This window comes from Drosophila biarmipes, chromosome X (assembly GCF_025231255.1).
Source record: "Drosophila biarmipes strain raj3 chromosome X, RU_DBia_V1.1, whole genome shotgun sequence".
In the NCBI taxonomy this organism is placed as follows: Eukaryota; Metazoa; Arthropoda; class Insecta; order Diptera; family Drosophilidae; genus Drosophila; species Drosophila biarmipes.
This window is the reverse complement of record NC_066611.1, coordinates 18,188,798-18,216,506: the sequence shown is the minus strand read 5'-3', so window position 1 is coordinate 18,216,506 and position 27,709 is coordinate 18,188,798. Positions and strand designations below refer to the sequence as shown.

At 40.3% G+C, this 27,709-nt stretch overlaps 2 protein-coding genes across 4 annotated transcripts; both read right to left on the bottom strand.

Annotated features, from left to right (window-relative positions):
* Window positions 1–183: 183 nt before the first annotated feature.
* Window positions 184–21,405, bottom strand: LOC108023264 (TWiK family of potassium channels protein 7). 2 transcript variants are annotated; one of them, XM_017092547.3, is made up of 8 exons: window positions 20,832–21,401; window positions 2,559–2,720; window positions 2,370–2,493; window positions 1,831–1,980; window positions 1,256–1,447; window positions 1,083–1,198; window positions 929–1,021; window positions 184–860 (listed from the first exon to the last, which is right to left on the bottom strand). In XM_017092547.3, exons 1-8 carry the CDS (start codon window positions 21,072–21,074, stop codon window positions 705–707), a joined length of 1,236 nt encoding a protein of 411 aa, XP_016948036.1. In that variant the 5' UTR covers window positions 21,075–21,401; the 3' UTR covers window positions 184–704. The 2 variants fall into 2 exon arrangements, with proteins under 2 accessions (XP_016948036.1, XP_050746561.1); XM_050890604.1 differs by lacking the exon at window positions 1,831–1,980 and having other exon boundaries at window positions 20,832–21,405.
* Window positions 21,406–22,729: 1,324 nt separating this feature from the next.
* On the bottom strand, window positions 22,730–27,645 carry LOC108023608 (serine/arginine repetitive matrix protein 1). 2 transcript variants are annotated; one of them, XM_050888035.1, is made up of 5 exons: window positions 27,255–27,645; window positions 25,849–27,165; window positions 24,084–25,259; window positions 23,984–24,020; window positions 22,730–23,482 (listed from the first exon to the last, which is right to left on the bottom strand). In XM_050888035.1, the coding sequence occupies exons 1-4, from the start codon at window positions 27,364–27,366 to the stop codon at window positions 24,010–24,012; spliced, it is 2,616 nt and encodes an 871-aa protein (XP_050743992.1). In that variant the 5' UTR covers window positions 27,367–27,645; the 3' UTR covers window positions 22,730–23,482; window positions 23,984–24,009. The 2 variants fall into 2 exon arrangements, with proteins under 2 accessions (XP_050743992.1, XP_016948704.1); XM_017093215.3 differs by lacking the exon at window positions 23,984–24,020.
* Between the last annotated feature and the right edge of the window lie 64 nt (window positions 27,646–27,709).

Below are 27,709 nucleotides of genomic sequence, written 5' to 3'. Positions count from 1 at the left end.
AGCGCAAAAAACATTTTTTTAAGCGTAAATTAACTTATCCCAAAAAAGATATACAAACATAAGGGCACTACAATATCAATAAAATAATAATAAACAAAAATAATATTTTAAAATATATATACATATATATAATATAATAAGATAATAGGGAAACCATGCATTGCAATTTTATTTTTCATCACTAAATAACACCCATTTAAAAAACAGCTCCCAATTGTTGAAGTCTTTTTCCTGGTTTATTGTTAAGATGACACCTATGCATGGTATGGACAAGAGTTACAATTAGGATTAACGATAACTTAAGCTACCCCATACGGTTAGGATACCTAGAAAAAAAATATTATCTACGACTATTCAAGATAGACATTAAATCACCTGCCGCGCCTCGCATGTGTGGGGCATGGGTATGCTTGTGGTGGCCTCAGTACGTATGAGCAATGTTATTGCCTAGACACTTGACTATATAATAGCTATAGGTACGGACACTAACTTATGGAAGTCTGGCAGTGCTGCAGTAGCCAGTGTCCACTGTGGCCCATGGATGACGCTCAGCAGCCTAACTACGTTTGATATTTTTCTTGATATTTCTTTTTTGTTTTCTTGTCGGTTGCCCAAAACTATGCAGCACTTTTCGCGATGGAAGCTCTCTGGCTGTGCGATTTGGTTTTCTAATTTTTCTTTTTTGCTCTTCATTGTTTTAGGTTTTAGACGGAGGACTCGTAGATGACGATCTGCAGGACCTTGGGCTTGTTGTTCTGCGCCTCCTTGACCTCCTTCAAAATGGCATTTGTGATGGCCTCCAAGGCGGCAATGTCGGGGCTGTGGTCGTTCTTCTTGCTGTTCCATTTGGGCATGGAGACCTGAAAGTATATTTTTTATTTTAATGTATTTTAATATTTTATATTTTATATTTATAAAAAATGATTACCGTTAGCACCTTCTGCAGGGCTGTGTAATCGAGCCCTGTGCCCGCTGTTTCGCCCAATCGACGTAATGTCTCCGCCATGGGACCCGAAAGTTCCTATAAAAATAGTTTTATATTTTAAAAATATATTTTTAACAATGCTTTGGCTCAAACTCACCTGTAGCTTGGCCCAACTGGTGGCATACTGCCGTCGCACCAGCTCAATAATAGTGGAAGTCAGGGCCAGGCCAATGAGAATGTACAGTGTGCACAGCAACATGTAGTTGGGTTTCTCTGAAAGGGGTTTATAACAGTTAATCAAAAACATTATTTTATTTTTTCCCATCTTACTTGGCACCAAATCACCAAAGCCTATGGTTGTCATGGTGATGAAACAGAAGTAGAAGCCATCGAAGAAGGTCCAATCATCCTCCCAGAGCAAAAGAAGACCAGCGCCAGCGGCCAAGTAAACGCCCAGAAAGCCAACGGCCAAAATGGCATAGAACCAGGTCTTGCCAATGAAGTTGGTGAACTTTGGCTTGGCTAGGTTGAAAAAAGATATAATTATATATTTAAAATAAATATGTATATAAAGTATAAATAATATAAAAAATATTATTATTGGGTAGGTTGAAAAAAGATATAATTATATATTTAAAATAAATATGTATATAAAGTATACATGATGTTAAAAATATTATTATTGTATTTAAATAAAGTGTAGGCAGCAGTGTAATGCTCGCCAAGCCAACAGTGCGTATGAGTGATGTTATGTTCCGTGTTTTAATATTACTCATGCGCACCGTGTACGCTTGAATTGTTGAATGTTTATCAGTCATGAAAATATGTTTCAATTGTAATTGTTTTAATTTTGTGCTGCCCTTTGAAAATATTTTTCTTTAAAAATGTATTTTTTATTAACTTACTGGGCATATGATGGCCAAAAACAGAGACAGCCGAGGCAAACAACCGACCCCAGTCGGCAATCACTGTGAGGGTGAAGGGGATGCCGATGAGGGCGAAACAAATGCAAAATACCCGACCCCCAGTCGTCACTGGCACAATATTGCCATAGCCTGAAAGTTGAAAGTGACAATTAATTAAACTGGCTTAGACTAAAAGTTGTACAAGGAAAGTATTTCATTAAAATGAATCATAAAAATGAGCTGCTTATTAACATATATTAAATTTTAAATAGTGTTTTAGAAATTGCTTTTGGTCATAGAATGCCTAGGATATTTTTATATTTCTATTCTTATTTAGAATTTAAATAAGTAAAAAGTAATTATATCTATAAAAAGAAAAAAAGGATCTCCTAAATAATAGCTTTAGTGCATAAGTTTTAACGGCCTTCTTTCAGCCTTCTAATATGTGCATAATATTCAATATAATATTAAATTAGCCCCAGTCTCTCTGCCAAATCTTGCAATAAAAATCCCACTTATTATTTATGGCCATCACCCACCTATGGTGGTTAACACAGTCGATGAGAAGAACACAGCTTGCAGAATGCTCCATCGCTCGTAGGGCTCTGGAAAGTCTTTATCGGCCACAATAAGCAGCCCCCCCTCAGCAGCCTGTTGGACGGCCTGAAAGAACATAATTGATGGATTATAAAAGATGGATAAGTAAGTTAGTTTAACGCTAAGCTAACCGCTTCGTATTTGGCCAGCTCAAAGGCCAAGAGCTCGTCGAGATTGCGGACCTCGGTGTTGTTCAATATGGTGTGCATGAACTTTTCCCTGTGGGTTTTCACCACCTCCTTGAGATGGGAAAGCCGTTCCACCTCCGCAGGACGCTCCAAATGCCGAAATATCTAAAAGAAAAGGAACTATATTAGTCAAAGAAACATTCCTTATAAATCAATCAATTTGTTGCCTCTAAAAATATGCACTTAATGAGTAACGATTTTTTTTAGATTTATTCCAGGAATATACCCCAGTGCCGTTCCCAGTACTCTTGAAAAAACATTTAAGATGCGTTAAATTCTGAACTCTGCGCCCTGACCTTCACCCCCACAGCTTATAATACTTATGAACAATCACTTTACAATTATTTTTTACGGGCCAACAGAATTTGCCATTCACTGGAATTCCAAATGCCATTGTTTGATGTTTTAGTGATGGAAGGAGGAAACGTAAATACAACAAAATCGAAGTCTTCATTCAATTTCTCGCACATCATCGCGGCGAATTTGTTTAACTTGTAGTATGTTGTTTTCGATATAAAAATAGTTTGCACAAATTGATTTTGAGTTTTATTTTTAACAGCAAATCGAAAGCCAAGCGGCCAGAGAAATGTTGGCGAAAAAAGCGAATGAATTTGGAAATTCAATTTAAATGTGTCAGACGATTTTTCTTCGCCGCACACACTCACACCCACACTGCAAGGAAAAAGGGGCCAAGAAAGATATACGGACAGCCTTGGGAGACTCGAAGTGTTGCCCTCACTTGTGACTTTGACAGAGCTGCAAATGCTCTGAATTCCTGGCACGTCTGCATTTTGATTAATTGAAGTCGCCTCGCCTCGCCTCGCCTCGCCTCCACTTAGGTTCATTTCTCCCCAGCTGCACATTTTTGCATTTGGTTAATTAATTCCCGTCCGCCGAAATCAATCCTTTGCCCTTTTCCCTGAGCAATTTAAGGGCGACAAGTTGTCCAGCTGCAATGGTGTCGAGTCACTTACATCCCATAGATACAGATACATGCAGGGCGGAAGGAGCGAGCGGACAGATCTGTAATTTGGTTCGTTACATCCGCAGACAGAGCAGCAGCTGGAAGTTTGCGTCTGGGTTTGTTTCTGTGCCGGCGCATAAATTATAATTATTATTGGACATGGGGTTATCTTGGGCTGCTCTCTTTTTGTTTGCTGACCACTGGCAGGGAGGGGCATCCCCGTGAGTTATGATGGGGCAGGAAGTGGGGGCTGCAGCTCCACCCCTGGGAAGTGCGAGTTGCTGTGCTCCAAAAACTGTTACTTGTATTCCAGTTTTCTAACTAAAAGTACTCCCACATGTGAGTACTTTCTTATTTAACTTAAAAATAATATTAAATATTTGTAAATTAATTAAAATACAGGTTCAAGTAACTCTAGAACTGTTAAAATACTAAAAAATTAATGGTTTTACTGGCCGTAAGTATAAAAATTCCTAAGAATTATATAAAATATTTTTAAAAAATTATAATACAGGTAAAATTTAAGTTGAGATTCTTAAAATACTAGAAAAATAATCATTTTACTGGCCATAAATACCTAAAAAATAATATAGCAAATTAAATACGATTTTAATGCAGACAAAACTAACATAAGGATACTTAAAATACCAGAAAAATAATAGTTTTACTAGCCAAAATTGTAAAAAAAAATTGATAAAATATTTGTAAAAATTATAGTACAGCTAAAATCCAAACTAAAATTGTTTAAATACTAAAAAATATATTGGCCAAAGAGTAACATCATCATCATTTATAAAGGAATCCTTTTATACAGTAATAAAACATTATAATATTTATTGCTGAACAGCTTGCAATTTATAAATAAATAAATCTGATTCTATATACAAGTCAATAAATTTTGTGAATGAAAATAAGGCAATAAAAAAATGAAAATTGGGTTAAACCCTAATCCAAACTTATGACAAATGACTCGCACTCCCAGTTTAGGGCCTAAAATCACAGTTTCGCAAAGTGACTTCCTGCCCGCAACTCTTTGCTCGGGCCGGCTTATGGTACTTGTCACTTTGTCACCCCATTTTGCACAACATAAATCACACACAGCGCAGCTAGAGTGTTTTCCGCTGCCGAAGCCCCAGTCCCCGGATCCCGGCTCCTTGCCCGACCCTCTGGCCACCATCATACAGTACATGTGCGGCAATTAACGCACGACATATGGAAATAATGGAGTTCCCCACGGTGCCCTAATCCGACCACCTGAACTGCGTCTCAGGAGCTGCACGGCGAAAAATCCCTCTATTATAATATGCCACAATATTTATCGAGGCAACATAAATATGTCTTTTAGAAACTGATGTCCACCTATTTCACTTTATTAATCCCAAAAGGAAACATCCTGATAGAGGTTTTGATAGTTTTTGAAGCGCTTACATTTTCAATATGCTTTTTATTAATTTTTATAATTATGAAATATACCCTGTTTTCCCCAGCGCAATCCAAGCCATTTCGGGAGTGGCAGTAAAAATACCTAAAAAGGGGCTGGACCTAATCCAGATTGACAAGCCAGGCTAGAAAGCACAACCAGTTTCGTAATCCCGTTTTTACAGCTGCTCCTTTTTTTACTTTTTTAATGCCCGCCGCCAGTGTCCAGCGCGATTTCTCTTCATTACAAGGGGAAAGCAAAATAATAAAAAATCCCAGCTAAAATGTTTTTGCAACTCCAGCTGCTGGTCGCTGCTATGAGTATAATAATAATGATGTGCGCGCCCATTTAGCGGGCGATAATTCATTTCCGCTGCGAGCTCCCCAAAAGCAGGCTACGGTCAGTAAACAACCCGCAGACTGAGCGGCAGCCCCAAGACCGAGCAAGGTCGCAGATTGATTCAATACTTCACCCTTCGAACGATGAAGCCCCGGGGTGTCGGGCAAGTTCTCGCAAGGATGATATAGGGGGTCATATTTCAGGGTCTAGAGGTTGCATTTAGCTGAAGTTTGGGATGAGCAAACGGGGGAATGAAGCAAAAGGGATACGAAAACCTTATATGGTCTAGTTTTTTTAAACTTGAAATGGGTTAAAATTTGTACCCTCTTGGAAAATAAATATTTGAATGTAGAATATTAGAGAATTCAACCACATGGCGACATCAACCTTCGAAATCGGGAGCCAATTACCAAAGTTATGGGGTTTGGAAGCGCAGTTTTGGGGTCCCATACTGAGATCCATTGGAATTACGGAAAAATCGAACATGAAAATGGGTTAAAATTTTGACCCTCTTAGAAAATGAATATTTGAATGTAGAATATTAGAGAATTCAACCCAAAACTCATAGAGACATCAACCTTCGAAATCGGGAGCCAATTACCAAAGATATAGGGTTTGGAAATGCAGTTTTGGGGTCCCATACTGAGATCCATTGGAATTACGGAAAAATCGAACATGAAAATGGATTAAAATTTTGACCCTCTTAGAGAATGCATATTTGAATGTAGAATATTAGAGAATTCAACCACAAACTCATAGAGACATCAACCTTCGAAATCGGGAGCCAATTACCAAAGATATAGGGTTTGGAAGTGTGGTTTTGGGGTCCCATACTGAGATCCATTGGAATTTCGGAAAAATCGAACATGAAAATGGGTTAAAATTTTGAACCTCTTAAAAAATGAATATTTGAATGTAGAATATTAGAGAATTCAACCCAAAACTCATAGAGACATCAACCTTCGAAATCGAAAGCCAATTACCAAAGATATAGGGTTTGGAAGTGTGGTTTTGGGGTCCCATAGTGATTTCCATTGGAATTACGGAAAAATCGAACATGAAAATGGGTTAAAATTTTGACCCTCTTGGAAAATAAATATGTAGAAGATTAGAGAATTCAACCACAAACTCATAGAGACATCAACCTTCGAAATCGGGATCCAATTTCCCAAGTTATGGATTTCGGAAGTGCAGTTTTGGGGTCCCTTACTAAGATCCATTGGAATTACGGAAAAATCGAACATGAAAATGGGTTAAAATTTTGACCCTCTTAAAAAATGAATATTTGAATGTAGAATATTAGAGAATTCAACCCAAAACTCATAGAGACATCAACCTTCGAAATCGAAAGCCAATTACCAAAGATATAGGGTTTGGAAGTGTGGTTTTGGGGTCCCATAGTGATTTCCATTGGAATTACGGAAAAATCGAACATGAAAATGGGTTAAAATTTTGACCCTCTTGGAAAATAAATATGTAGAAGATTAGAGAATTCAACCACAAACTCATAGAGACATCAACCTTCGAAATCGGGATCCAATTTCCCAAGTTATGGATTTCGGAAGTGCAGTTTTGGGGTCCCTTACTAAGATCCATTGGAATTACGGAAAAATCGAACATGAAAATGGGTTAAAATTTTGACCCTCTTGGAAAATAAATATTTTATGGTAGAAGATTAGAGAATTGAACGATAAACTCATTGAGACATCAACCATCGAAATCGGGAATCAATACCTCATCTCATAGAACTTACAAGTTTTGTTTTGAGTTCCCCTAAATGTACTTTTACAAGATAATTAAATGAACAATATTTAAAGAAATTATACTGGATTTTTTTATCCAGATCAAGAGAAGAAATGAATGTCCGAACCAAAGCCATCACGCTTTTTAGAAGCTCTCACTCAACAGACCCGAATAAGAAACCATAAATCACCTCACTCCGTATTTATGATTATTTACCAGAAGAGAACATTATTACGAGGGCCGTCAGCGAGGGAAAAACAAAACAAATGCGCCGGCCCAACGTATAATAAATATAAATTGGTATTATTTATTGGAAATTAGTTGCAGGGGCGGCAATGACCGCCAGTCCAGGACCCTGACCCAATGGGGAAGTGGCGAAAGTTTCGGGCTCCTGCCAAAACGGAAGCGTCGTGAAAATGCGAAAATGGACAACGGCGTCCGCTGGGCGCCCTTTCGAGCTGGTCTCGCTACAACCTTAAATATTCTTTGACTTTTCCGCCAAGAAAAAAAGAAAATAACCAAGACTTGTTTGTTTATGGGCAGGGCAAGAAAAAAGGCGAAAACACTTTTCCACATTTTCCGTATCGCCGCGCTTTTCTGTCGTTCGCGTTTGAAACCGCGGGCGGGCAGCGTCCGCGAATTTGGTTTGTTGATTTTATGAGTTTATGATTTGATACCAAATTAGACATAATTTCCACAAACTTGTTGTTGCTGCACGCATAAATCGCTGCCAGTTCATTAGGTTTTGATTATTTATTGAGTGCGCCTCGCCCGCGGCAATAAAACCGAATGGCTTGAGGGCTCTTTGCCCGAAGATCTATTGTAAAATTTAACGATGGAACTTGTTAAGTGATTCGACGGCAGCCCCAAGTCTCGGGATCTGTGGATAATAACTAGCTGAAAACGGGCGGGCTGTACGGGCTGATAAAACAGAGGGAAGGCAATATATGTGCGTCTACTGGCATAAATTATATTTATTATGAAAACATCACATTTTTCCACACTCTGGGTAAATGTAAATATTATCATAACGCAATAAAACCAAACGGCTTAACGGCTCTGTAAAATTTTACGACTGAACCTGCTAATTGATTTGATAGCGAATCCTATTGCTATGGGCCGGAAAATCGCGGAAAAGGGAAACTTCCCAGGCTGTACAAACTAATAAAGGCGAGATTTGCAGGCTACGGTTCACATACCTATCTTTATCATGTAAATTACTGCAGAATCATTTTATGTGAGCTTCGCAACGAGTTAAAGGGCCGTTAGGAATGAATGGCCGTCGTAATCTTTAATAGTTAATATCTCAGGATCCCTTCGGCCGAACCGCAATAAATTTGGTATGCAGAACAATCACAGCACGAGGCACTTGTAACAGTTGGATTTCCCGCCGAGTTCCACGAGAACACTTCAAGAAATGCCGTTCCAAGTTCCCCATACCTTCCCATCGCATTCCCACTCCCTTCCCATGTACTTCCGAACGCCTTCCCATTCCCTTCCCATCTCATCCCACATCGTTGACACACAACGGAAAAAGGCCCAATTATAGTCGTAAATAAAAACGCTTATGGCTTTTTATTGCCAGCGGCACAGCAGCCGACGAGGACCACCCACCGTTGGCCACTCCATTCGCACTTCTCGGCACTTGACATATTTATGCGTAATTATTACGGCCCAAGGCCAGGCGCCCCGAAATATGGAGCAGTTAAGAGATAGAAAAAGAAAATATGGGAACACGGCCGAAGCCGAAATCAAATTAAAATCCAGCGGAGTGATAATGCCGGAGCGGGCCGGAGGAGCCCCACCTGCGGTTAATTAACCAATTCCGGACACAATGCCCGGCAAAAGAGCCGGGTAAGTGCCATTCCTGGAGCGCCTCTTGGATGTTCGTTTTATGCTAATGCCGCCGCTTGACCCAAATAGCCCCGCACGGACCTCGTGGGCTGGGCACTGCGGTGGTATTCGCTGCGGTTCGGTTCGGCTTTATTGGGTTCCAAAATCCAGAGATTGCCATCATCATTATCGGGTCTAGACACATGCCACATGGCCGCGTGGCCACATCACCATCGTGGTTGCCAGGAGTGACAAAGTCACTTGATTTCCCCCCAGACCCACCGAAATGGGAAATCATCATGGGAATTGGAAATCAGCGGGGATAGTCAAATGGATCTGCATAATATAGTAATACGAAATAAACGTAGTTGGGGGTGAAAGTGAGATAAAGAAATTCTTTCGAAAAATGTCACACATACTTTTTTGATAGGAGATTATAGTAATTAAAAAGTAATAAAAAAGAAACGGAAAAAATAATAAACTATAGAACTTTTAACTGATAAATATTGGGAATATTAAACATATTTAAAAGCATTACTTTAAACATTAAAAAAATGGTATGCTAATAATATAATTAAGAGGGTTTCTATGGGTCCCTAACTAAAATAACAGTCGTAAGATTATATATTCAATATTTTTAAAATTAATTTCTTCTATGAAATATTTTTTTATAATTTCCTAAAAACTAGATTTCTACTGAAAACATATTATTTTAATAATTTTAATAAAGCATTTTCAAAAAGCCAACGCATAGTCGTAAATTCTACACAATCTTTTGACCAATTCGTAAGCTGACTTTGAGCCCTCGGCTCTGTTCTGGGCATAAAATCATAACAAATAACAAATAACGAATCCGACGTGAGCCGAGAGGGGGCCCACACCCGGCACTCCACCTTTGACCCACCCTTTTGGCGTGTCCATCAGCACGTGACAAGCCGGCGGAGAGGTGGGTGCCATTTGCATGCCACGACAACAAATCAGCTGCTGGGCTAATATGTATATATTTACACACACACAACACACTCCGAGCACACTTGCCCCCGCCCACGTGACTGGTCGCTGTTTTTCCCGCCGCCCTTGATTTGTGTGCGTCTGCGGCGCGTTTTTAACCGCGCCGTGATGTGTGTGAGCCAAACATGGCAGCAGAAAGATTACGCCCGTCGAATCGGAAGAGGGTCTCGAGATTGCGTGCCACATGGCATGGTGCCGCGGGGGGGGCACTACGCCGGCGGATGCGGACGCGGAAGCTGGCGGTGGATGGTGGCATCACGACCCCGGGGCGATAGTATCGGTGTAGTGGATTTTCAAAAACTCATTTTCTAGAAATTCATATTCATAAAAATTAGAAACTACAAAAATAATACAAAATAAGTAAGTTCCTGTAATCTTTATAAATAACCATTTTTTAAGGGTTTTGCAAACATTTACTATAAATCTATAAATCAAAATAAATTTATGAGGCTTACAAAAAGTAATAATAAATTGAAATAAAAGAAAGAAAAAAAATCTTAATAAAATAATAATAATCTTCATAATAAAGTTAGTTTTAGTTTGAAAAACTTTACTGTCATTTTTGATAAATAAATATTAAACTATTTCATGTTATTATTTTTTCTTATATATTAATTTTTGTTATTATATTTTAATTGTTCCCATTACTTCTCCTCGCTAACAACTTTGCGTGCCGAAACAAACAGATTCCTGGAAAACAAGAAACTTGTAAGCAGGCAGTGTTTAAAGTGGTTATTTGCCCATAATGGAGGCGTGAATAAATTATGGGTCACGCCAAGGAGTTCTTCTCTAGCACGAACCCAAGCTGCCCAAAAGGAGGGAATCTCGGCCACCGAACAGACTGCCTAATTTTAATCCCATCACTCGTGTTTTCTGCCCCCGAAGATCTGTCTCAAGATCCCAGAGTCTCAAGAGATCTCAAGTGTCTTAATGAGCCAGGGAAAACCAAACGGCAAAATAATGATTATACGAGCATAATGAAGTGCAAGGCACATTTCGTGGACAGCCGAGAATGATAGTTTCTTAATTTTCTAATTATGAGCTGGTGAATTGCCCCTCCCCCCTTCTTTTTGGCAGCTGTCCATGGCAAAAGGGGCGCTGGCATGGGGGTGCGCTGACTTTTGATTGACACTGTGTTGTGGCCAGCTGCCGGATGAATTTGTTGGCTAATGAGATGGCGTTCTTGGCTCTGTGGCCCGCGATGATTTGTGGCTTTTACTCGCGCTCTGCCTTATTTTATTCTATTTTATTTCGTTTTCAATTTGCCAGCGATGGCATCATTTTTGGACAAGGGGCGGCCAAGCCGTGAAATTGATAGCTTCGCCGGCGGTGGGGGAGACACTATTAACTTGGCTCGAAGAGTCTTGCAATATGGTCGTCTAGGTCGGGTCTATAAATGGGTCTACAAATGGGCAGCCCAAGTTTGTTTCGAGGGAGGCAGCACCATTAAAACCGACACATATGTTGGGAAAAATGTTTAGAGTGGGTTCAGGTTGTTAACAGCTTGGCGAATTTTCAATGATTGTTCAAAATAAAGAGGGAATACTGTATCATTTTGTAGTATTATGCCATAAAAAAAGAAATATAATATGACTAAATTCTATAAGCCTTTCATTTTGTTTGCCGTCAAAAATGCAATTTAACTTAACAAAAGTTAGCACTAAATCCCGGGCCGAGTTCGTCGCGCTTTTGGGACTTATAACTTATAAGTCCAGCGCGCTTATTGTTGGAGCTCCCCCAGCAATCTCCATAATCGAGTTGGCCAACTTTCATAACTCCCCCCCTTTCGATGAGTGAAACTTTAATGCATTTTGCAGCCTGTCAAAGTTCAGCAAAGTATTACATCCATCTATTTGCTGGCTGGTGAGTGCGTAAGTGTTTTCATTGTTTACCGCCTGTCGCTCACTCTTTTCCGCAAAATATGCTGAGTTGCGGGGAGCTGGGAGGGGAAGCTGGGAACTGGGCCCACACATCGTCACACGCTGCGTATGCGCATTGTGTGCATTTAGGGAAGAAAGCCGTCATCAATCAACGCCATTTTGACATGCAAAAATTTTGCACGCAACTCTGGCTTGGCGGGGACCTCGATGGCGGCTATTATAAACTATAAATCACCCATTGGAAACAAGACATTATTAGGGCCCAAAGTGTTGCCTACAAAAGGAATATTATTTCCAACAGAATACAAGTATTTTTATGTTAAATGCACTATTTATTTTTGTTTTTAGGATACTCTTGGCTTTGCAATAATATTGCAATTTGTTAAAATGTAGAAAAAGAAATATTTATTTAGTATTGGTATTAATAAGTATTAAACTTTAAAAATAGGTTTATAATATATTAAATAAATATCAACCATTTTCCGGGCTTATAAAAGGTGTGCGAATGCCTTATCAAATTGCTTAAATATTTACATAATATATTAAATAAATATTAATCATTTTTCCGGATTTATAAAAGGTATACAAATTAAGTATTTAATTTTATAAATATTTATATAACATATTAACGAATTACGTTTTAATCTTCTTGGATGTTCTATAAAGTTCTATAAACTCCTGATATTAAACTAATAATTACAAAACAAATTAAATCTTATAAATTACCAAGACATATCTAAATACCCAAATAAAGGTAGGCCCTTCGCCAGTTATTGGATATTTGAGTCTCCTAAATAAGAAAATCGAATGATTCCCTCTGAACGACATGCTTTTGCTGATACCCCGGGAAAACCTTTCAAGGATCTGCTCCTGCCGCTGCGTTTTCCCTCAAAAATTGAGTTGCTTTGACTGCGACTTGCGTGCTGCCTTGTGTCTGAGATTGTGTCGACTGTCGACCTGCGGAAAAAACAATCAAAGCCGCGTCAATGCTCGAGTGGGGGAGGGGCAAATTGGCCAAGTTAGGTGGGCTGGCATGGGTTAATGGGGCAGGCTGCCGCGGATTTGGCTTAACACCGAATTTGGTGCAGCACGCGAGGCGCCAGATTGGCCGGGGCTAAAAAGTTGACCGAGTTCTAGTTCGCTGCTTTTGGCTTACTCCTCTCCTGACTCCTTGCCGTTTGGCTCTTACTTTCTGGTAATTGCCGCGGTCGAATTGGGCGAAAGTGTGCGCAGTGTACGGCAAGGTATGCGATTTTTAACTATTTGGGGATATACGCTTGGGGAAAATTACATTCAAGGCATAGGAACTACTAAAAATTAATTTAAAAATTAAAAAAGAAAACATAAACAAGTTTAGTTAAAGAAAAACTAGCATAAATAATTAACTGTAAGAGGGGAAAATAGATTATTGCCTAGAGATCAAAGTCAATTGCTCATCTAGCTGTCTGCCAATACCAGCTATCATGTGGAAGAAATCATAATGAACATCTGTATTCCATCACATAGTGACCAATTCTTGGTAATACAAATGTGGTAATTCGATTTTTAAAATGTATTTAAGAAATAGAGAATTATTATGTTAATAAATAATGTATTTAATGTACATTAATCAAAGGGTACTTCAGATAAATCATATAAAAAAAATAATATTTTTATAAATTATATTTTAGAAATATCTAGAAACTATTATTTATGTTTTATCAGTTGGGCAAATGTAGTATTCCATCCATTTCCCTAATAATTCATTATTAAAATTAATATCTTGCCTAAATAAAAAAGAGCATGAAACCCGTCTCTATAGGGAAAAACGACTACATGTTCCTTGGGCAACTGACTTAACGCACCCCTCCCCTTTTCAATTATGCAAATTTGGCGTCGAACGTTTTGTTATGAGGCTCTTGCCCCCACTACGCCACCCGCATGGGGAAAAACCCCAAGAAGAGCAGCCACAGCCTTGACATGCCAACTCCACATAGAAAAGTTTGCTCTGTTTTTCTCGTTGCCAATTTAAATTTCACACCATAAGCTAGTGAAACGTTTTTATGCTGGCCAAATAAATAAATCAAATCGGCGGCGGTAGTTTATTATTTTAATTTGCCAATAAATTGTAGAAATTATTAATGCCGGCGCAGTGGCCGCGGCCAGTTTGTTTTGGCAGACAGACGGCCAACAATCATCGTCATAATTATACGGCGATTCTGCAAATAGTTTACAAATGATTTTCGATTTGTTTCCGCGAGCAGCGAGCCACGACGAGTCCGGTGCGAACGAAGAATTCCTCCGATTTACTTGCTTCACGGTTGAAGATAGAATCGGGCGTGGAATATGCTACATGGTAGCATAAAAAGCGCAAAAATCACGCATACGCACATTACTCATACGCCTCGTACGCCGCCTCGGGCAGATCTCGAGGAAAACTAGGTGCGAGGGAGGCGAACAAGCAAACAACGCGGGAAAATGAAAGCGATAGTGACGGTTGGTGGTCAGGGGTTAAGCGCGGGCCCACGGGGGTTAATTGTGGCCACTGTCAGGGGGCGTGTCGGCGCAGTGGCGTCTCTTTGATTTCCAGAATCCCCAGAAGCGTGGGTCGTTCGTCCGCGGGTTAAAAACATAAAAAATGCGAAAAAGTATGGGCATTTAAATGGCAAATAAATACCGAGCAATGTAAATAGTGTCTGTATGGAAAATGTAATGGAATTCGCTGGGAGACGGAAAATTGCAAGTGACTGGCAAAAAAGTTTATAATTTTTGGGGAAATGCTTTTGTTTACAAGGGAAAATAACCAATAAACAGTTTGCCATTTTAAATGGCATTAAATGAAGTATATGGTACAATGTTATCCAGTTTTGTACTTAAAAATTGTACTTTAATAGAAGTTTAAAAAGCATGTAAATACTTAATATAAAATAAATAAAAACACTATTAATATCATAATATAATAATAACAAAAGCATTTTCTCAAACCTTAAAATAAAATATTATCCACTTCGTTATTTAAAAATGTTTACCAAATTTAAGCTAAAATGGTATATATATAATAACTTATAGCCAATACATATATTATTTAAATATTTTATACATATATCACATCATTATTTATCATTTATTTGTAATTTAAATTTATAATCAACTTTTGGTTAAAATATAAAATACATAGTGTATTTCACACTTTCGAAACGTAATAATAATTTCCATTTAATTCACTTGCAGTGCAAAATATTCCCACAATTTTCCGGCAGTGTGACTGATTTAATTTGAAAAAAGTGGCCGGCCATCCACTTTTCGCACTCCCAAAGTACATAAATTCGCCACAATCTCGCCAGATTTATGGGCGGGCCGTAAAAATATAAAAAATAAATCGCGGCGTGTAAGCAGGCGATTAAAAGTAAAAACTGATAAATGCGATGAGCCAACTGGCTGGGACATTAGCGACTGATTGATGGATGCTCCGAGATCGGGGTGACCTGGATCCACCAGGCATCCACACCATACACAGCCCCGGTTTTAAGTGTTCCCCAATGAGTCAATTGTGTGGCTATTTTCGGACCGCGGGCCGCGATTCGGGGGAGGATATAAATTCATTTCACACTCGGCCACTCGCCGCATAAATCTGTTGGATTCCTGTCACCTGCCTGTCGCCGCATAATTTGTTAATATTTTTACGGCTGCCCACTTCGCCGCCGCCCACCCACTTGACACCCTCATTTTGTGTCTATTTTCCTGGCCGCTGGCCAAGAATCATTTGTATCTCGTGCCGGGGACATGTGTAAAACGGAAGGGAACATAAAAAACGCAGAGGCGGTCCACTCTAGCGTGTTAAATTGCTGCAGGCTCCCGCTTTTCACTCCCCCGAAGTGACTTTATGACTGCACTCCACTCGATCCTGTCCCTTTCCTGGCCTCCAAATCGAATCCCGATTTGTATGCCTCGTGCGTGGTCCACAACTCGGTGCTAATACACTCAAGCACTTTCGGTTGCGAGTTGGCTTGTGCCCCATCTCGGGGCAAATGGATCTTTGTCTCGCCTCGCATCGCTCGGCTCGTCATTGTTCGGTGATTTCGGGAATGTTTGGATTTGGGTTTGGGCTTCTGGGATGGCGAATCGGGGACACATGATTGGAATTGGAATTTGCAAGCGCTGCTGCTTGGCTGGGGGCGATGGAGCATAATGGTTTCATTAGCAGGCCAAACTCAAATGGACCCCGGGTATGCCATCAGTGGTGGCGGGGAAAGGCTTCTCATGCAGAGGTCACCATCGAAGGTAAGTGATATATCCCCGAAGAAATCGAATAAAGTGCTTTTCGTATCATAAAAAACAAAAACATTGATGGTGTAAGATAAGAAATCTATAGCAAAGGGGGAACCATCGAAAGTTAGTGATAAAATGCTTAAAAAGCAACTGAAATACTTGTAACATCATATTAAAAATAATTATATCAATTTAAAAATCTAAAACAAATAACTTTGAAATTTATTTAAATTAAAAAAAACTTGCTTAAGGGAATGTAAGAAATACAATTCTTCATAGAAGGTTAAATTCAACCAAAAAAGCTGGACATTTTCTGTGATATCTTCCTAAATAAAAGTTAAGACCATCCTATCACTCTTTAAGAACCATGGCCAAAAATGTCAAATTACTGTCCTAATGTGAGCCTGACGTGATTTTCCCGCGTTCCCCCTCCTTCCTGTTGCAAACATCCGCGGTGGAAATGCGGAAAAGCGCCTATTGGGCCGTGCCTAGTTCCTGGCCCTTGGCGGCGACTTCGGTTTCGGTTTGAACGGAGTGTTCAGGGCCAAGAAGCAAATTGGCCTCGATATGAAAAATCATGTCTGGGGCAGGCTTAGGACGGGTCAGTTAATCAGATAACACCGGCGCACACATGAGCAGACTCACATATAAAACAATACAGCCGAAGTCAAAGGTTGTACTTGGTATAAAGCAATATTTTAGAAATAAAATACAACACAAAAAAATTTACAATATTAAAATGGTTTTTAAAATACATAATAAATTAATAATACATTTAGGTAACTATATCTTTAACGATATATATTAATCAAAGTTGAAGACAGTATAGGAAATATATTTTTCTTTATTCAAACTTATTTTAGGTTTTTGCTGAATAAAATATGATTAAATAATTTTTATAGGACAATATAACTTGAAAAAAGATATTTGAAATAAAAAAGTTGTAATAAAAAAGTCATTATTTGACTGTATATATTTAATATAAATAGAGAATAAAAGAACAATATAAATTAAAATAAGATAATTAGTAAACCAAAAACTAAAAATGTAAATAAAATGATTAATACATTTTTCTTGGAGTATAATTTCTAGAATTCTTGTAAATTATTTTTTATTAAAAAGGAACAAATTACTATTGTACTGACTGTCATTTTATGTATAGAAAGATGACAAAAAACAATAATATAACTTAAAAAATTAGTATATAAAAATATATAATAATATAATCCTTATTTCTATAGCGGAGTACAGGTGTGTGATTCTTGTTAAATACATTTTATTTAAAAGTGAAAGTACCTATCATCTTGGCTGCGACTGTGCCTATGTAGCGTATAGAAAGGGGATGGGTTGACTCCGCTCTAATTGGCCATTTTGTTGTTGTGCGTTGTTCTGGCCAGCAACTTAATTCACTTGGCCTTTAACTTTTCCGCTGGACAACTTTTGACAAAGTGAAATTTTTCACACACACACTGGCAGGGGAAAGCTCACACACACACGTGCGCGCACAACGGATCGACGACGCCTTCAAGTATGCTACAAAATGCTAATTAAAATGATTTATGTCCCCTCATCCCACTGTTGGCATATGTGGAAAGGAGGCTGTTTGCCCGCCATTCGAGTTACACTCCTTTCGGCCCCCTCGGGAAATGGGCTTAATTAATAAATAGACTTGCTCGTGTTATCGGGGGTTGAGACGGCAGAACGAAAACAAAACCGTAAAATAGATAAATGTCAATTGCCGTCAACAAAACCAATTAAAACTTTATATTGTCGGTCGTCGAAAAGTGATTTCGCTTTAAAGCAGCTTATCTTTCGAATAAAATGATTTAGAAAAGGGAGAACCCAAACAGATGACGCCACGAGCTTGGTATAACATTTAAACTCTATGTTTCTAAAAGTAGTTTTGTAAAGATTTTTTGTTTATTTTTTTGAATTATTTGGTAATGTTAAACAAATTTTCCTAATCTTTATAGGACTTAAAGTAATTATTAAGTGCTAAGAAATTTTATTTTATTCTTAGAAATCCTCAGATCATAGTTCAAGGCTTTTTTTAACCTTTCTGCAAACCAATATCGAGAGGAGAAAGCAGTTGGGGTCAAGAGTTTTTGTCGCTGGTCAAGTGACTGAAACTGATTTCCGGCTGGAAAAAATTGAGGGAAAAACTGTGCGAAAACTTGAGTGTCATGTGATATGCTGATGTGGACAGTTCCGTTCACGTCCCAGGATTCATTTCCTTTTAAAGGAGACCTTTGAGGTGGGTTAAGGGGGCGACTCTAGGGTTAAGTCAGTGCAAATCGAATCTTACTGAGAGGTGGGGGGGACTTTTAGAGTGGCAAAAATATTATTTTTATCACGTAGAATACATTCCATTTAATTATAATAAATTTCTATTGATTATAAAAATTAAATTCAATTGTTCTTAGTACTAGCGATAACGCAACATTACAGTTTCAACAGCTTAAAATCATTTCTCTTTAGTTTATTAAAGGAGAAAAAACAAGATCAAGCGATTGGGGCCTCGGGAATCGAAACATAAAACAAATGCTATTCCCCATGTGAATTTGAAATGAATTTGATGAGCCATTTGAGTGAGAAGTGCGCATAATTGGCCAACATGTGGTGTGGTGTGTGGCCCAGAGATTGAAGGGTCCCTCTCGCCGGCGGGAAATCCGGGGGCACTGGGCTGCCTCGACAATCCATATGAATGCGAATGTGCTGCCTGATTAATGCACGGCTTTGGCTGCCAGAAATCTGCGCGAATCGCCAGATATTTCATCGAGGTGTTGATAGCGCTGGTGGAGTACAGGGTCTGCCGGGAACCGGAGGGGCAGCCTCAATTTGAAATAGCCCAGAAATATCCACGAATTCAAGAATTCAAGGCGCCATGAATCATTTGGTTGCCAAGGCAGTCAGCAGAAGTACATATAAATAGAGTCAATTTATTCATGATCCCTAGCAATTGCATGGAACATTTGGTGTATTTATGGGGAATTATCAAATAATCGAAAAAAATTATAGTGTAATTTTAGACCGCATTCGGAAGAAATATTTAATAGCATAAGTACTCCAGGAAATATATTAATGGGTTGCAAAGACCAAGGAACCCCCTTTCTTATTAAAATCGTCAAATCTAATCTAGAATTCCTTAAAAATGGCCTTTCACAATTTTATATGGGGAACCCACGTTTATATATTACAAAGAGGAAACAGCCCCTTTTCTCATAAAATATATATCAAGAAAAAATCGAATACTCCCTAATTTATAATTATACTTCAAATCGAGTGCAGAACATGTTTCTATGATACAAAGACAAAGAAACCCCCCTCTTCTTATCAAGGTTCCTTGAGAAGAATTAATCTTCAATGCCACAAAAAGAATTCCCAGCTCAAGATGCCCTCAACTGGGGTTTCCCCGCGCATATATCACACATCCTCGATAAGCTTCGACATCCATTCATTCAGCCCACTTTGGCCGGCACCCACACCACATCCTATCCATTTCCCAGCCCGCAATTGTCGGTGCTCGCGGAAATTGAGAGGCAGTATAACAAATACCCTGCCGGCACGACACCCGGCCATATGTCAAGACGTGGGACACAACAATTAGGGCTCTGCCCTGGCCGCCGCCGATATTTCCCCGGATTAACATTAACTGCAGCTATTTTGCAGTCATGGACAACTGACGGCATCAATTTGAAAATACTCTTGTTTTTTTTGCTTGGCCAGAAGCTGAAACCACGACGTCATTGGCGAAAATGTAAATGTTTAGACAAGGCCAAAAGGCCTGGACGTGGTGCGCCCGATGCAGTTCCTCCTGCTCCTCCGGCTCCCAACGCCAGACAGATTCGGGTGTCTGGATATCCAGAGGCAATTAGGGGAGGCGGGGCACTTAAATGTACAAAATAGTTTTATGACTTAATTTTGGGATAATTTTTAGTATTTCCACTGCAATAAATTCTGGCTCTGTTTGGGTTATTGTTTTTGTTCTTATTGGTACAGTGGGCGATCGTAATGGAGCTAATAAATCATTTAATTTAAAACGGGCTTGGCACTAATATAAGTTTATTAAAAATTAACGTTTTTTTGATATTGAGTTATTTTTACTAATAAATAACGACGTAAAAAATGTCAGATTAAATTGCTTAATTAGAATTCCTTCATAAAGTTATATCAAAGAAGAATATATATTTTTTTTAATATTAACTTTTAGAAAGAACTAAAAAAAATATTGTTATTTAATTTTGAAATGTTTCGTATAAAAAATCAAATAACCAAAAACGACCATTATCGTGTTTTAGTATTTAGAAAAACAAATTTAAAATTCAAAAATTCACTTGTATTTTAAGTCGATTAAATGTTTGCTATAAAAACCACTGTTTCGGGTTGTTAATTTAATATATTTAGGGATTGATTGAACTCAACTCAGTGAATAATCACTGAAAATTTTTTATAACACATTTTTTTTTTAATTTGGATCCTTGGAATCTTGAATAGATTAACCCTAATTAATCCCCTTCTTCGATTGGTTACTGTATTTATGTGTTTTGCTTTTCGTTCTTGCTCCAAACAATTTTAACGCTCGCCGTTTTCGGCTTTTGGCCCAACACAAATCATTTTGCATGTTCGCGGCGGCCGCAAAAGGCAAAACCCAAAAAAAAAAAACCCAAAAAAAGGGGAAAAAAACATGGAAAATAATTAAATATTTGTTTAGTTATGTGCGGGTCTGGCGGGGACGTGGAGCACACGTTCCGTCCACGTTCCCGTCCACGTTCTCTTACCAGTCCGCCCACGCCGCAGTAGATGGACAGCGAGACGAGCAGTCCGATGTGATTGAGGGCCGACTTCCACTTCACCGACTGCCACCAGGCGGTGCTCCTGCGCCCGCCCGCCGCCCCCTTGGCCACGCCCCCCGCCTCGGCGGCGTCCACTCGGCGGTCCAGGTGCTTCAGCTTCTCCAGCAGCTCGGTGCTGGCCTCATCCTGCGAGTCGTACTCCTTCACCGCCACCTTTTTGATCGGCATCTCCGCGCCTTTGTCCTCTTTTCGCTGTCCCTCACTTATTTTGCAATCATTTAATTTCGATTTCAATGGCTCTATCCTGATAAATATATTTATTTAGGGGCACGGCCCTCCTCGGTCCTGTGAGCCCAGCATTGTTGGGGCACTCACGCAAAGGGGCAATTTTCGAATTTTCTCGCACTCGCGCCAAAAACTCTGGAAACCGACGCAGCCCCGGGAGCCCGAAGAGAACCAACCGTCAACAAGTCAAAGTTGCGACTGTTGTGTTTTCGCGCTGAACTGGATGCTCGGGCTCCGCCAAGAAAGGTGGCCACTTCGGGCCCAAACACGTGGCAACGCTGCGCGAAGTGTAGAATAAATTCAAATCTGAAATGGTAAACATAATTGGGTTAATTTTTAGTGATTTAAATATAAATATTATAAATTTAAGCTTTGATATAATCTTGTCTGCTTGCTGTTCATAATTATTCATAATTTATTAATTGGTCTTATAAATATTTGCTCATCTCTTTCTAGTTAATTACAAATTATATAGATAGATGTGTAACATATGTATATTAATTCAGCTGAAATAATTTAGTTGTTAGCTATACCTACACAAAATAACGAAAGTTTAAAATTGACGGTAAGACAACGCGGCAAAACTTCATTTGCAGGCAATACGGCAACGCCGTTTTTTAAGGCAAGCAGACCAAACAATATGGCAACGTCTTCAGTGATTTTAAAATAAAGTAGAGTGGATTTTAGACATTTGTTTAGAATAAGTTTTTTTAATAGAAAATAACTTAAATAAATTCACTGAACACACCAGCACTAGGAAGCAAATGTCTGTACAAAATTAACCTGATATATTTACTTATATATTTATATTTATTTATCAAAAGATGACTTTACTTATCGGGTTCTGTTAGTGAAAATGATTAGAATGGCAATCATTTTTGTTCACAACCTTTTGTTTTCTATTACAAATATTAAAAATTTATGTATACCTTTAAAGACTCGTGCCCGGCTTTTGGCATCTTCTTCCTGCGGGCGTGGAGATGGGTCCATCAGAGAGGCAGGAATACTGAAGGCCCCAAATGTGACTAACGACAGGTTTTATATGTCGGCAGGTGTTTTTTTCGCCACGCCAATGGAACGTGTGCATCTGGACTCCACCATGGGCAGCGCGTGAAGTGGCCTGCGGCGCACGCTCACCACGCTCGCCTTGAGCTTGGTGACTAGTTAAAAATTCTTAGTTTCTTTGGCCACCATGGCCTAGAGATCGAGAACCGAGTATGCCGAATGTATAGGTGGACAGCGAAGTTCAATCCTGGATTGTCTGCAAACATTTTCTTCTGCCCCTTGGTCTTGATGACCACCTTTAGTTTTGTTAAAATCCTTTTCTCAAATTTATTTTTTTTCCGAATGACGAAGTGTTTTTTCCTTGTAAATGATTTTTTCCTTGTCAGCCAGACTCGTTAAGGGCTGCTCCTTTTCCGCCAATCAAGCGAAAACAAAACCTAAAATTAAACAATTTGTGTTAGAAAACATAATTAAGCTTGGCACTCTACAAAAGTAATGTAATACCTGAGTATATAAAGACTTTTCCGAATCTTTGAAGAACATCAAATCACAGCAGCACACGAAATCCAATCCCAAATTAAAAACCTAATACATATTTTTATCATTCTGTTTTTTCTTCTTTTTACAGTACATACATATTATTTTGCTCATTAATACATTGAATTTACATTTAATTCAAGATGATCCACGCTTAAATTTATTTTTATCATAAATGTGCATGAATGCCATTTAGTTCTTACAAAATCTACGTTGTCAAAAAAAGGGGAAATAACCAATACGTATTCTTTTAGCGTATAACTAACATAACGATCTGTTTAAGCAACTTAAACATTAGAAATTAATTATGTGACTTCCTGCTAATTGTTTTCTTTAACTTTTCGTGCTAATTTATTTATTTTCACTGCTTTGCGCACATAGGCAAATTGAGTGAGTGAGTTGTGTTCCTTTTTCAAGTCCAGCAAGCTGACTAGATCAGAAACTTATTTGAGTGCAAACTATTCAAGTTTGCATCATTAGCTTTCTCTTACAAAAAAAAATATACTCTAGTTTTTTAAATTTGAGTACCTGTTCAAAATGAAACTGTCTTTAAAAGTAAACATACGACTATTTCTTGATCATAAGGGGAACCCATTTAAAATCCTGACTAAGTTCAAACCCGATCGGTTCTTAATCCACCTTTTCTTTTGTCTGTGGTGTGTGTATGTGGGGTTGTGGGTGACGTTTGTGGATGCTTTAGTACTTGGTGTGCAAAAAGCCAGCTTCCTAGGACTCTAACGCAGTCATTATGTCGTCCAGTGTGCCCCTAGAAATGGCATGGCGGCTGGAGTTTAACTGGAAGTCGGGTTCTGAAAGGCCAAAGCACACAATTTAATTAGTAAAGTAAATTGGGTAAGTAATAGGGTACGTTAATTAGTGGGACATAGGGTAAGAAGTAAACAGGGTAAAACATTTGTAGATGTTACTCGAGGATGGACACCATTTAATAACAAAATAAAGGGATTCGAAGCGATTCCATTTTGTTATTTGTTATCTTTCATCATCGGAATGTGTCAAGCATTCTAGCATTTTAAATAAAAATCTATTTTTAAACTGAAAATTTGATTAAAAAGTAAATACTTCATTAAGATTTTTAATTACAGCTGAATGACACAGCATCGCTATTTAATGGGACTTGATTTAAATGCCTTGTGTTATAAAAAAAAAGTTGCTTTGGGATACATGATGTAATCAACTCATGGAATGCGTAAATTATCTTGTTACCTACGCAGAAATGATTCTGCGATTTAACAGTGGGAATTTTTTGGAATTGTTAATAAATAAACCAAGATAAACCATAATTGACGTACTTTAAGGCCTGAAAACTTAAGCTTCTCTACTTGTAATCTACAAATAAATATGGCATTATTTCTTGTGCTTAGTGGATCAAGGAGATGGCCTCCCACTCACCGACAAGCTGGCCAAGGACCTCGTCATCCAGCGTGGGCATGGAGTCAATGGGCGAGTAGAATGGCGCCGACGCACTGGATCCGCTGGTTAGATCGCTGCCGTTCGCGGTTCTTGGGGCCGTTGGCGGGGTCATCAGCTCTGCGGGAAGCTCGGCTGGATCGAGGGTATCGTCGGTCATGGCCTCTGCTAGCTGCACCTCAGCGGCATCCGCTGGTTTTTCCGCCTCCTGGATGACATCTCCCGCTGCAAGTCCAGCTGGTTGTTGCTTATCGTGGTCGCTGGCGGACTTAAAGCTGCAATCGGACTCGCCGGAATCAAGGCGGCTGCGCGGCTTGGGCGTACTGAGGCGGGATGAGGGAGTGTGCAGCTGACGGACATCGTCCAGGGACGTCTGGATCTCCAGAATATCGTCTTGGTGCTCCTCAACGGTGGACGGCAGCAGGGGCGGAGTAGGCAAATCCCTGAACTCCTCAGCCTGCTCCAGTTCCACCTCAATGTTCTCCTCGCCTGTGGGTTTTTCTGAAGATTCATGGACAATTTCAGAGGTTTCCTCCGCCGCTTCACCCAGCTCTTTTTCGGTGTCCTCCTGCGGATTTTCTTCTTGAGCTTTCTCTTCTATTTTTTCCTCCAGCTTATCCTCCAGTTTCTCCTCCAGCTTATCCTCCAGCTTATCCTGCAGTTTCTCCTCCAGTTTCTCGTCAGCTTTCTCCTCGACACTTTCATCTGGATTTTCCTCTGCTGCATCTACAGATTTTTCCTGTGCATCTCCGTCTCTCTCTATTTCATTTGGTACAGCTTCCTCATCTTTGTTTTCTCGCTCTTCTGATGGCGTTTCCTCTTCTGGCTGCTTGACTTCCGGCTTTTCGGCGGCTTCTACTGCTTCAGTGGCTGGAGTAAGTTTTTCCTTTGGAATCTCATTTGTCTTTTCCTGCTTTTCCTGTTTTTTCTCCTTCCCTTTGTGCGATTTGTCAGCCTTACTCTTTTCCTTGTGGGCTTTATCCGTCTTTTTGTTACCGGTCTCTTTGTGGGGTTTTGGCTGCTTCTTTAGATTATCCTTGAGCTTTTTTGGAGTCGGTTTTTCATCCTCATCGTCGCTGATGGTCGTGGTGAAGGATATTTTCTTTTTCTTGAGCGGAGGTGTTCCAGTTCTCTTAATTCCCGGCAGCTCGTTGGGTACTGATCAAGAAAAAGGATGGAATTTTTTTTAGTTTTAGCTAAAATGTTCTTGTTAATACATATTTTTATATAGGATTATCCTCTCCCACGTTAGCTTTTATGAAACTTAGAAAATGAATGAAAAGTGCAGAAAACAAGACAAATGTGTGTTTCAAAGAAGTGCTTGCAATTAAAAAATATTTATTTGGATCCCAAAACCAATAGTTATATAGATGGAGTGTTATTAATGAATTACATGTACAGAAAACGAGACAAATGTGTGTTTTCAAAAAGTGCTTGCAGGTAACAGAATATTTATTTGAATTTCAAAATCAATGGCTAATTATAATTATATAAATCATAATGCTGAATTAAAGTTTAAAGTTATAAGCTAACTGATAAACTCGTCTGTGGTGACGGAGATGTTTAGTCTTACTTATGGCTAAAAGTGACAACCAATAGTCATATGTGATGAACACAAATATGTAATGACCACAGCACACCATACACAAAATTCCTGAGTACTCTTAACTCTTCACCACTATTGCTTATATGTACTTAGATCGAGAATATATGTTCCTTCGTCAAATTGCCTATTGCATCTACCTACCTATGTACTCCTCATCCTCGCCGGAATTCGGGCTATCGTCCAGGCGAAGGCTGGCCAAACTGGAGAGCGGCAGACGCTGGTGCGGGCGCTTGAGCCGGGGACCCATCGGTGAACCGTTGCAGGAGCGGCGCTTCCCCTTCGAGCGGGAACCGCCAGAAGTCGAGGGGCCAGCGGATGGCGAGAAGAGCGGCGTGGAGGTCAGGGCTATGTCCTCCAGCACATTGCCCGTGGCATCAACGCGCTGCAAACGCGTTGGCTTGGGCGTCGACCTCGAAGAGTACGAACCGAAGGTGGCCCGGCGAGAGGGGCCCTCGGGGCTGCCCAGGATCTCGACGGCCTCGCTGAAGGACACCGACAGGTTGGACTTGCGGGGCCGTCCCTTCCTGGCCCCGCCAATGGGGCGTGGGCTGCACTGCGGCCACTGGTCGGGCCAGGGCGTCCGCTTGATCTTCACAACGCAGCCAAAGAAACGAGCGCCGAAACGCTGGATCAATGCCTGACTGGCGTGGCGGCCCCTGATCGGCTTGCTCGGCGACTTGGACTTGGGCTTCTCGGGCGACTTGGACTGCGCCTTCGCCGCCCCTTTTCTGGTCAAATTTGGCGGGGGCGTGTGTGGGCGCGTCAGTTGATTGAGAGCCCGCTTCTTGGCACCGTTCTGCAGAGGAACTTTGATGTGGAAATTGGACTGGGTCGGCGACTTTTGTTTCTTGGGCGGCGATGGGTTGCTCTTTCGGGGCCTGCCACGCCCCTTCCTGCCGTCTGGGCGGGAACGAGACGAGTCGGCCACATGGGCAAAGGGCGAGTTGGCCACGGATTTGAAGGCCGAATTGATTTCCTGCTGCGTCAGGCGGCGCACTCGCACCACGCACTGCCGATCGCAGTTGGACTTGCCCGGCGGCTGGTCGCTGAACATCTTCTGCTGCGCCTTGGTCTTGGTGGGCATGGTGGTCAGCTGCTGGTCCTCCTCCGAGTCCTCGTCGTCCGGCAGAGTCTCGGCGGGCCTCTTCTTATGGGGTTTCAGTGGATACGATTGTGCTGCGGCAGCGGACTTCTTGTTCGAGCTGGTCTTGTTGGATTCCCCGCTCTTTCTCGGCTTCCTGAACGAGGGTTCAGCTTGTTCCTCATCTGAGGAACCCTTCAGGGCCACAATATCTTCTCCCTGTGTCTTGATAGGTTTCGGCATTTTGAAGGGGGATATCTCTGATTTCTGATCAATGACATCCGACTTCTGGCTGGCTAACTTAAAGGTAGACTTGTCGAGCGCCGGCTCCTTATCCAACTCTTCGTCGTTCGATAGATTTCCGCTCTCCAGGATGTCTGAAAAATGCAGAACAAAAACCAAACAAATGATTATTAAGTTGGAAAAACGGGAGTACCCTAGAGTAGCCAAAGAAGTAATGATTTACCTGAGTTGTAGGGGGAATCTGGCGGCACCGGCGATGGGGTGGAGATCTTCCTTTCAATCGGAGTTATTGCTTGCGGCGGCGGCGCCGCTTTTACCATATCAAAGATGTCCATTATCGCAGAATGCCGCCCGCTGCAATTTTCCCACAAAAATGCAAACGATCCGGGAACTCACGTTTTCCGCGCGTTTATCTAGCGAACGGGCTGCCCTTCTGCCCGGTTTTCAGTCCCCTTTTCCCACGCACACTTCCTGGCGCCCGCCGAGCACTCAGTTCGTCCAGGAAATATGCGGATGCCCTCTAAAATCGCGTTTTCATTCAGCAAAATCGCGGATAAATTTTTGACTTTTTAAAGACGCCATCAGCCGGTGTGACCGTCGCGCACGAAAATACCCGCGTAATTGCGGTATTCTGCGGTAAAACCCCCGCCTTCGCCGTTTTTTAGGTTATATTTGGCG

Bases quoted from the DNA above. Each gene is read 5' to 3' on its own strand.
- LOC108023264 (XM_017092547.3), bottom strand. From the start codon at position 21,074: ATGCCGATCAAAAAGGTGGCGGTGAAGGAGTACGACTCGCAGGATGAG. The intron at 2,494-2,558 runs GTTAGCTTAGCG...ATGTTCTTTCAG, and splicing joins AGCTGGCCAAATACGAAGCG to GCCGTCCAACAGGCTGCTGA. The intron at 861-928 runs GTAATCATTTTT...ATATACTTTCAG, and splicing joins CCCTGCAGAAGGTGCTAACG to GTCTCCATGCCCAAATGGAA.
- LOC108023608 (XM_017093215.3), bottom strand. From the start codon at position 27,366: ATGGACATCTTTGATATGGTAAAAGCGGCGCCGCCGCCGCAAGCAATA. The intron at 25,260-25,848 runs GTAGGTAGATGC...TTTCTTGATCAG, and splicing joins CGAGGATGAGGAGTACATAG to TACCCAACGAGCTGCCGGGA. The intron at 23,483-24,083 runs GTGAGTGGGAGG...TTGGCCTTTCAG, and splicing joins GGTCCTTGGCCAGCTTGTCG to AACCCGACTTCCAGTTAAAC.